The sequence below is a fragment of the Vipera berus genome (genome assembly GCF_964194415.1).
Source record: "Vipera berus genome assembly, chromosome: 3".
NCBI lineage: Eukaryota > Metazoa > Chordata > Lepidosauria > Squamata > Viperidae > Vipera > Vipera berus.
In genome coordinates, this window is record NC_138204.1 from 214,786,962 (window position 1) to 214,797,381 (window position 10,420).

Here is a 10,420-nt window from a genome sequence, read left to right on the forward strand (position 1 = left end):
AGAGACCCATCTGAGAATCACCACGGAGGCCAAAACAACACAACCTCAAGTGGTGGCTGGAATTTCTCTTGAAATTCTGCCAGAACACCAGAAACTTGCTTTCCAACGTGTTTTGGAAGTTGGTCTAAAAGATGCCAAGGGAATTATATAAAAAAATAGAAACTTCCTAGAAAGTCAGTAAATCCATTGGCTAATGCAGAGATAAACAGAAGTCATCTCTCAACAGCTACCTGGAAGGAGAAGAGAATGCCTGGAAGGAAAACCACGCTGAAGGACAGAACTGATGTTGGAAGGATGGACCTTCTGTGTTGGTGTCTATTTAAATCCCTAGATAATCATCACCCAAGGGGATACAGTTGTCTCTGCCCCAAAGGAAGGATTCCTACCTTGATAACATAGTCCAATCCTTGCTTTTAGAAAGCCACTCTCAAACTCAGCTACCGAGGTTCCAGCTTGAAGCACGTCCAATGATTCAAGCTTGCTATGATCTCCACATGGGACACCAGAAGAAAAAGGCAGTCACTTTCAACCAGCTGCTGAGCTGAGATCTCAGCCTCCTCGGGGTAGCCCAAGGCACCCACTGAATGGGAACAAACCTGCCCAAGAAGCTGATAGTTCCCATCTGTGTGTCTAGTGCCTTGTTTTCTGGGCTCAGATCACCGTGGCTGGTGGAGCAGAAACTTCTGGATGAGTTTCATCACTAGCAACAGGGCTAGCAGTAGAGGAAGGGGGTAAACCTTCCAGTGATCCTCCAAACTGGTTTTTGGGGGACCTTTGGGGACTGGGCTCCTCAGAATTGTCGAAGTTGCCCTCAACTTCCTTGCCCCGTTGGATCAGCTGTTCTAAAGTTTTTGGGTAGGGGTGGCTAAGAAAATGCTTGAGTTTGGGCTGGAGGGTCCCTACGACATACTGGATGACCTCCTCTTCTTCAGCCTCTATGTGGAGAGTCTGGTATAAGTCCCTTTTGCGCCAAAGGAACTGGTCAAGGGGCTCCCCATCCTTCTGGGGCAGGTCCAGTTCCTCTTTAATGGCATCCCGTGTCAGAGTACCCTCACTGTACTGGAGGAACTCTTTCTTAAACTCCAGCCAGTTCTTGACCGAGCCCTGCTTGTATTCCCACCATTTTTTGGCAGGACCATTCATGTGGTTCTGGATCTGCGAGAGCCAATATTCTTCAGTCCCACCCACCTGCTTCAGATAATCCTCCAGATGAGTCAGGAATTCCCTGGGATCCTCAAAAATCTGGGTCTCCACTGGGGAGGGTGGCGTATCTTCTGAGACAGTGATCCACTGATAGGAATCATGGGGCTGAGACACATCGGGGGCTTCCCCTATAGGAGGAGGGGTCAGGGCATACATCTGACTCATGTCTAAGGCATAATCGTAAATCTCATCTTTGCTGGGTTGCATTTCTGGACCCCCTACTCCTACCGAGACAGTTTGCCTGGTGGGATCAGCATGAGAGTACTTTCCCCCGCCAGATTCCAACCGATCAGCCCATTTCTCCAAGCGGAAGAAGACTTCCTTCCAGACATTAATCTCCCTCTTGACCCACCTCTCCAGGTGAGCAATGGTCTCTTGACATCTAGCCAGACAAGCCTTGATGGACTTCTTCCATCTCTGGTTCTCCGCGGCTGAGGGAATGTGGTCCTCTAGATTGTTCTCCAGTTTCCCCACCGATTTCTGTAGGCCTTTCAGCTCTCGCTCCACCTGTTTGGACACCTCGGTCAGGAGGTGTCGGTGGGTTCGCCTCACGTGCTCTAGCATCTCGGCCCTGCACTTTCCTATCTGAAGGATGACATTGGGCTTGTTGTTGGCCATCCCGCGATGACCTTGAGAAGAATGGAGGTTCCCATGGTTGAAGTTGTCCACCTGCATCATGTCTACCTCTGCTACTATAGCCCCAGAACTCTTCCACTCTCAACAAGTGACTCTTTTCCCAAACCACTCTGCCCAGGAACTGATTTTCCCTTCTTCTCCCCAAAAGCGCCAAACACAACCAAATCAGAGAGTACCCCAGAAAAAGCGGTCTAACTCCACGTGGCGTTGAAGCAAAAGTCCACAAAGCAAGCCAGGAAAATTCTTTCCAGCCTTGACTTCTTCTTCCTCCTCCTCCTCCTCCTCGGCTAGAAGGCTTTAACTCCCAAGCAGATCCGTCGGCTTCCTCTTGATGGTCTGAAGGCCACCTCTCAGCTGCCTGCGTGGCTTCTCCCTCGGGTTCCGGACCCTCCTGAGAACTTTCAGCTAAGGAGAGTTTGGTTCTCCTTCTCCGGGAGTTGCAAAGCAGAGAGAGCTGTTTGGTTCCTCTCTCCGCTCTGCTACTCACTCAGATGGAGACCCATACTTATACTGCACACAGCTCCGTACGTGGGTGTAGCCAGGCCTCTTTGCTCATCGTCAACGAGCCTCTGATTGGACGAGGGGAAGAAGAAGAAAAAAAAGAATTCAGGGGAAAACACAGCTTCTGGAAAATTTCGCGGCTTCCCCCTCCCGTTTGCCTTTGCCACCCCCAGACTTGAGGCGAGAAGCGCTTGAAAGGTTTGGGAGACAGTTGGAGAGTTGGATGAGTAATCCCTTTACCTTTTCTTCCCCCACCTCTCTCCCCCCTGGCATCCTCCTTCTTCTCTCCCCCCCCCACTCCACCCCCAGCTGAAGAGCAGAGAAAGGGCTTATTCATCTCCTACTCAGCAAGATCCTTATCCAATCGCTCTCTTGAGAAAGCGGGGAGATTAAGCCGATGAACTGTCACACCCCACTAGCCACAGCGTAGGTTGGACACCCAAGTCCCCCTCCGCCTCCAGATCTGATGCATTTTTTTCTGCACAATTGCTCACATTTGCCCTTGGGTGACTCTCAAGTCCTGAGCAAACAGGTCCCAATAAGCAGAGAAGCGGGCTTTTGATGGCCAGCCTTTTCTCCGCAGGACAAGGAATGGTGACAGAGGGCTTCCTGGACTATGGACAGTGAGAAAGAGTCCCACCCTTCCCTAGGGTGAGAGGGGGACTTCTTAGCCCACAGGGGTCAAGAAGGGTCACAGCCCTCTCACCTGGGGTCCCCAAGCCATCAACCCTGCCCATCACCACGGTCTCCCAGCGCCAAGTCCTTGAATGGGTTGTTTCGTTCCACGTTCCACCCACCGACGTCGTCGCAGCTGATGCTCCCTCACACACTCCTTCCTGGGCTTGTTATGGAAGCAGGAAGCGGGCCATAAAAGGAAACCGGGGTGGGTTCTTATATAACCAGGCAGATAAAGAGATTCCCTTTCTAGAAAGACAGCAAAAAAAAAAAAAGAGAGAGAGAGTTTCCCCTCCGGAATGCCAGCCTGTCACTCCGGATGGAGGCCTGTCATGACGAGAAGTTGGTGACACATCGTGTTCTCCACCTCTCAGCAAGGAAAGGTTGGAGGCTTATGTAAGAGTGATTAGATGCCAAGACACCCCCTGCGTGATTGGCAGGTTTTGTTAGGGCTGAAGTTGCCCGATTCAAATTAGCATCGGGGCTGAGCAATGGCATCTGGCCTCTTGGATGCTTCGCTTGAGGTTGTGGCTCCTGTTTTCTGCTTAGGAGAAAAAAAAACAATGCAGGTTATAAATGCAAGAATGGTAGACAGTGGCTTAACAGCTGGAAGCTGCCTGTTCAAATGCACTAGGAGCAGCGAGATACTATTTTTACACTGCGGATTGTCTCTTCCAGGAATCATTACAAAACAGGCTTCAAATTCAATGCAGGCCTCTGACTTTGCTTTATATATATATATATATATACACATACATATATATATATATATATATATATATATATATATATATATATATATATATATATATATATATATATATATATATATATATATATACACACACACACACACACCTTGCTAGGCCCCAAACACAGGACAAATCTTATTTCCTGTTTCAGCCTAACCCAAGGCCATCCACAGGCAGTAGTCTCATATATATATATATATATATATATATATATATATATATATATATATATATATATATATATATATATATATATATATATATATATATATATGTATGTATATATATATATATATATATATATATATATATATATATATATGTATATATATATGTATATATATATGTATATATATATGTATATATATATGTATATATATATGTATATATATATATGTATATATTTATGTATATGTATATGTATATGTATATGTATACACACACACACACACATATATATATATATATATACACACACACACACACACACACACACATGTGCAGCAGGGACTCAAGGAGAGAATTAGCATGTAATGCAAAGAGTTAAATGTGGGGTCTTGAGTGCTTTCTGAGTTTGGGGTTTTCTTGCAGAAGTTTCGTTGCCCAGCTAGGTAACATCATCAGTGCTAGAAGGGAGTGAGGTTTGTGGAGAGGAGGAGGAGGAGGAGGAGGAGGAGGAGGAGGAGGAGGAGGAGGAGGAGGAGGAGGAGGAGGAGGAGGAAAGGGACTGCAGAGTCCTTAGTGCTCTCTGAGCTTGGTTGTATTTTTCCAGATGTTTCATTACCCAAGTAGGTAACATCACCAGTGGTATAAGATGGTGGGGTTTGCTCTTTGTTTATACCCAAGTGACTTGTACCCTGTCAGAGTTAGTGGGAATGATTTTGTTGGTTCATTGATTAGTCTGTGGTTTACCGTTTGTCTGGGTTGGTAGGTCCTTGACTGAGATAGTACTTACTTCTTGATTGTTGGCCTAGTATTAAATTTGTGTTAAGCAAGGTTTACATAGGACCATGGGGATGCTGCAACCTTTGTCACTGTGAAAAGTGGTCCTAAGTCACACTTTTCAGTGCAGTCGTAACTTTGAACGGTCTCTAAACAAATGGTTGTGAGGCAAGGTCTACCTACATTGGCTTCTGTGAATTCACACAAATTCCTTCAAGGAGGTTCAGCATCCCGGCTACCCCACCCTAACACGGCAGCCTAGCCGCTGCGAAACTGCAAAGATGGTGTACACCTTCGAAAGACCATCAACGGTAAATGCCCCCAGGTTGTTTTCTTCAGCAGAAACCGACCCAATTTATCTCAAGCAGGGGGTTGGATTAGAAGACCTCCAGGGTCCCTCTCGACCCTTCTAAGTTGTAAACCACACTTCCAGAACTGAAGGAGACAGTTCCTGACGGTTTAGAAGAACTGACCAGTTGAAGGGCTTGCCTTGAGGAGTTGTCAGTGCTCCCATCACTGGAGGCCTTGAAAAAGAGGCTGGATAGCTACTTGCCTGGAATGGTAGAGGTTCTCCTGCTTGAGCAGGGGGTTGGACTAGAAGACCTCCGAGATCCCTTCCACCTCGGTTATTCTGTTAATCCGTGGAATGACTTCCCTTCAGAAGTTATGGGCTCTCCGTCACCTTTCAAGAAGAGACTGGACAACCATTTGTCTGAGATGGAATAGGGTGGGTTGGACTAGAAGAGTAGGTGACCTACAAGGTTCCTTCCAATGCTGTTGTTCGATCTTCCTCCTTGATTATTAGCACCTAATCTTCTACCTATCCTATCGCTACCTCCTATTGAGGTGACTTACCAGCTGGCTAATTTGCTGCTTGGTGTTTTCTAAGGGGGAGGGGGGGAAATTGAAAAGGGCTTTCCTTTTTGGGTATCCTGGCTGATGGAGGTGTCATGACAACCATTCAAAGGCTCCTGCTAGTAAAAAAAAAAAAAAGGAAGACGAGCAGAAGGAATCGGGGACAGAGGAGAACTGGAGGTTGGGGCGGATGACCGGGGAGTAGAAAGACAGTTTGAGTGGTCACTAAATGAGTGATTGTAAGTTGAGAACCACCTGTACTTAGCGGAAAAGAAGGCAGAGGCAGGCAGAAAACCGGGTGGTGAGAGCAAGGAGGTTGACCAGCAAAGGCAGTGAGTGCATTCTGCCAGAGGTAATTGGGTTGTTTGTATCGTGCCATCGTTGTTTGTACAAATATGCAATTCAAGGCAATCAATACATCCACCTCCATCTCCTGTTTTCCCTACTGCAGCAACCTGTGAGGTAGGCTGACATGAGAGAGGGGGACTGGCCCAAAGTCACCCAGCCGGCTTTCATGGCTAAGGCAGGATTAGAACTCAAGGTCTCCTGGTGATTGGCCCTAGGTCACCCAGCTGGCTTTCATGCCTAAGTTGGGACTAGAACTCACCCTCTCCTGGGGATTGGCCCAAAGTCACCCAGCTGGCTTTCATGCCTAAGGCGGGACTAGAACTCACCGTCTCCTGGTGATTGGCCCAAAGTCACCCAGCTGGTTTTTATGCCTCAAGCGGGACTAGAACTCACAGTCTCCTGGGGATTGGCCCAAAGTCACCCAGCTGGCTTTCATGCCTAAGGCGGGACTAGAACTCACCGTCTCCTGGTGATTGGCCCAAAGTCACCCAGCTGGTTTTTATGCCTCAAGCGGGACTAGAACTCACAGTCTCCTGGTGATTGACCCAAAGTCACCCAGCTGGCTTTTATGCCTAAATTGGGACTAGAACTCACAGCCTCCTGGTGATTGGCCCAAAGTCACCCAGCTGGTTTTTATGCCTCAAGCGGGACTAGAACTCACCGTCTCCTGGTGATTGACCCAAAGTCACCCAGCTGGCTTTTATGCCTAAATTGGGACTAGAACTCACAGCCTCCTGGTGATTGGCCCAAAGTCACCCAGCGGGCTTTGATGGCTAAGTTGGGACTAGAACTCACCCTCTCCTGGGGATTGGCCCAAAGTCACTTCGATCACTTTCATGTGATCTGAGTGACTTTGGGTGAACGAATAAGAGAGAATGAATCATCTGCCTCCAGATATTGTGGGTGTTCCAACACCGGAGGTTTTAAAGAAGAGATTGGACAGCCATTTGTCAGAAATGGTATAGGGCAGGGATCCCCAACCCCCAGTCTGTGGACTGGTACTGGGCTGCGGCATGCCAGCAACTGGTCTGCACAAACAAGCAAAGCCTCATCCGCGGGATGCAGGCAGCACACAAAACCACACACTGTCCATTCCATGGAAAAACCTGTCTCCATGGAACTGGTCCCTGGTGCCCAAAAGGTTGGGGGCCTCTGGTGTAGGGTCTTCAGCTTGAGCAGGGGGCTGGACTAGAAGACCTCCGAGGTCCCTTCCCACTCTGTTATTCTGTAAGGTTCTCCTGCTCGAGCAGGGGGTTGGACTAGAGGACCTCTAGGGTCCCTTCCAACTCTGTTACTGTGTTAGCTATCATATTGCAACCACATTCTCATTTCCCCCAACCCCCCCACCCCCAAAATGCACCAGAACAAGGTTAGCAAAATAATCCTGCGGGATGATTCATCTAATCCAGATGAGATAATCGCCCTAAGGCAGGTTTTAAAGAAATACTAATTTAACTTTTCACTAGCCCTAGCAGCCTGGAGAGCCGTATTTGCTGTAAACACACAAAAAATACAGGTTCTTGGTTAATTTTTTTTTAATGCTGTACATCAGTGCTTTGTTCGCAGTATCTTCCCTTCCATCCACGTTTGACACGTTTCCTGCATGCAGCACCCAACAGACAAGTTCAAATAAAGCTGTGATGATGCTTCCACTCCACATGAGTGCCCATGTTTAAAGGGAGGGGGAAGGGGAGGGGAGGGGCCAACCGGCAACAACATGGTGCTAAAATCTGGTGGCAAAGGGACTCAGTTTTATGTTGCGCTATTTTAACCAAAAACTCCTCCGAAAATAAAATAAAAATAAAAAGGAGGGGGGAGGGGACACGGGAACAGGAAGTCTTTTTGGAAATTGAAAATCTCTGTAATTCCCCTTCCAAATAAATGATGAATATATCAGAGGAATAGAATAGAATAGAATAGAATAGAATAGAATAGAATAGAATAGAATAGAATAGAATAGAATAGAATAGAATAGAATAGAATAGAATAGAATAGAAAAAATAGAATAGAATAGAATAGAATAGAATAGAATAGAATAGAATAGAATAGAATAGAATAGAATAGAATAGAATAGAATAGAATAGAATAGAATAGAATAGAATAGAATAGAATAGAATAGAATAGAATAGAATAGATGGAGTGGAGTGAATTAGAATTAGAATTGGAATAGAACAGAACAGTAGAGTAGAATAGAACAGAACAGACTAGAACAGAACAGGACAGGACAGGACAGGACAGGACAGGACAGGATAGGATAGGATAGGATAGGATAGAGCTGGAAGGGACCTTGGAGGTCTTCTAGTCCATCCCCCTGCTGAAGCAGGAGAACCTAGACTACCTCAGGAATCAGAGATCTGTTCTCCAAAGCACCTGAAAGGCAGAACAAGAAGCAACAGATGGGAACTCCTCAAGGAGTGAAGCAACCTAGAACTAAGGAGAAACTTCCTGACAGTGAGTACAATTAACCAGTGGAACAACTTGCCACCAGAAGTTGTGGTTTCTCCAACACTGGAGATATTTAAGAAGAGATTAAACAACCATTTGTCTGGCGTGGTATAGGGTTTCCTGCTTGAGCAGCCGGTTGGACAAGATGACCTCCAAGGTCCCTTCCAACTCTGTTATTCTTTTAGACGTTCCAGCTTTTTTCCATCTCTTCAAAGTCTGTGTTTCCTCAATAGCCCTGAACATAGAACGTGGTGACCTGGGAAGTCACCAGTGGTGTTACATCACCGTACCAGGATGCTCAAACTTCTTTGTTTTTGCGCCCCTTCCAATTTTGGATACCCAGGTCCGGTTGCCCTGGAAACCAGATGCAAAGGAGAATGGCAAAGGCTCTCTGCATTTTTTTTTCCCCTCCGCTGGGGAGATAATGAGATATTTTTTCCCCCTCAGCTCAGTTTGGTTCTTCTTGGCCTCGGCAATCAGCTAAATGAAAATTATAAATGGCGGAAGGTCACCTCCTGTCAACCTCCTCCTTGAGTTTGACGGTTATGAAGGCTCCTGATTTAGCCTAGTTGTTGAGAGATTGAGTTCAGATTCATGGGCTCCCAAAGCGATCAGGCGCCTTCTGCCTTCCGTCTGTAAAATCCTGATCTACTTTGCAGGGTGAAAAGGTGTTGAGACAAAGGTGATTGGAAGGCTGAAGGCTAAAACCTATGAAGAACGGCTGCCCCAATTGGGTAGGTCTAGTCTCTTCAAAAGAAGGACCAGGGGTGACGTGATAGCAGCCTTTCAATATCTGAGGGGCTGTAACAGAGAAGAGGAGGGGGTCCACCTCTTCTCCAAAGCCCCTGAAGGCAGGTCAAAGAAGCAACGGATGGAAAGCAATCAAGGAGAGAAAGCAACCTGGAATTAAGGAGAAACTTCCTGACAGTGAGGACCATTAACCAGTGGAACAGCCTGCCACCAGAAATGGTGGGTGCTCCCATTACTGGAGGTCTTTAAGAAGAGACTGGACAGTCACTTGTCTGGAATGGTACAAGGTCTCCTGCTTGAGCAGGGGGCGAGACTAGAAGACCTCCCAGGTCCCGTTCCATGCCATTCTATTCTGTTCTGTTCTGTTTCTATTTCTATTTCTATTTCTATTTCTATTTCTATTTCTATTTCTATTTCTATTTCTATTTCTATTTCTATTTCTATTATTTCTATTATTTCTATTATTTCTATTTCTATTTCTATTTCTATTTCTATTTCTACTCTACCGTCCTTCTCTCTGTTTCTCTCCCTTCCTCCCTCTCTCTCTTTCCTGTCCTCGCTCACTCCCTCTCGCTTCCCCTTCTCTCCATTTTTCTCTTCCCCTCTCTCCCTCCCACCTCTGAATCCCTCCCTATATCCCCCCACCTCTACCTCCCTCCATCTCTCCCTCCTTCTCTCTTTCCCTTTTCATCCCTCTCTCTCCCTTCCTCCCTTCCCCCTCTCCTCCCTTCCCCTTCTCTCTTTTCCTCTCCACCTCTCTCCCCTTCTGTCTCTTTCTTTTCTCTCTCTCTCCCTCTCTTTCTCTCCCTCCCTCTCTCCTTCTCTCTTTGTCTTTCCCTCTTTTTCCGTCTCTCTGCTTCTCCTCTCTCCCCGCCCCCTCTTTCTCTCTCTCTCTTTCTCTCTCTCAATGGGCACTTGTTACCACCACATTCTCCACTCCTTGGGGGGGAAAAAGCAACAACGTCCCCCTAGCCCTTGTGAACGTGCACCTGGGCCCTCTTAAATCCATCCAGGAGGCCTCACTTGAAGCCTTCTTGTAGGGACCTTTCCCCGAGATGTTTGCTTGGCAAGCCGGACGTTGCGCTCCCACTCGCCCTTCTGTTTCTGAAGATGAAAACCGCAACCACAGCTCCTTCCAAAGCACAGAGCCGAATGCCACCGAAAATAATCGGGGCCCATTTGATTTGAAAGCCCATCCCTCGCCTACGTTGTGTTTCTCGACATTGCTGAGCAGCTGCTGAGAAATGTTATGATCAACATCCTATTAGAACTTGGGCGTCCTCCTGGACTCACGGCTCAGTTTGGAAGACCAC

General features: G+C 46.9%; 1 protein-coding gene across 1 annotated transcript; it reads right to left on the reverse strand.

Annotated features, from left to right (window-relative positions):
• Positions 1-651: 651 nt before the first annotated feature.
• ARC (activity regulated cytoskeleton associated protein) lies at positions 652-1,881 on the reverse strand (the record flags this gene model as incomplete). The annotated part of the gene is made up of 1 exon (XM_081325896.1): positions 652-1,881. One exon carries the CDS (start codon positions 1,879-1,881, stop codon positions 652-654), a length of 1,230 nt encoding a protein of 409 aa, XP_081182022.1.
• Between the last annotated feature and the right edge of the window lie 8,539 nt (positions 1,882-10,420).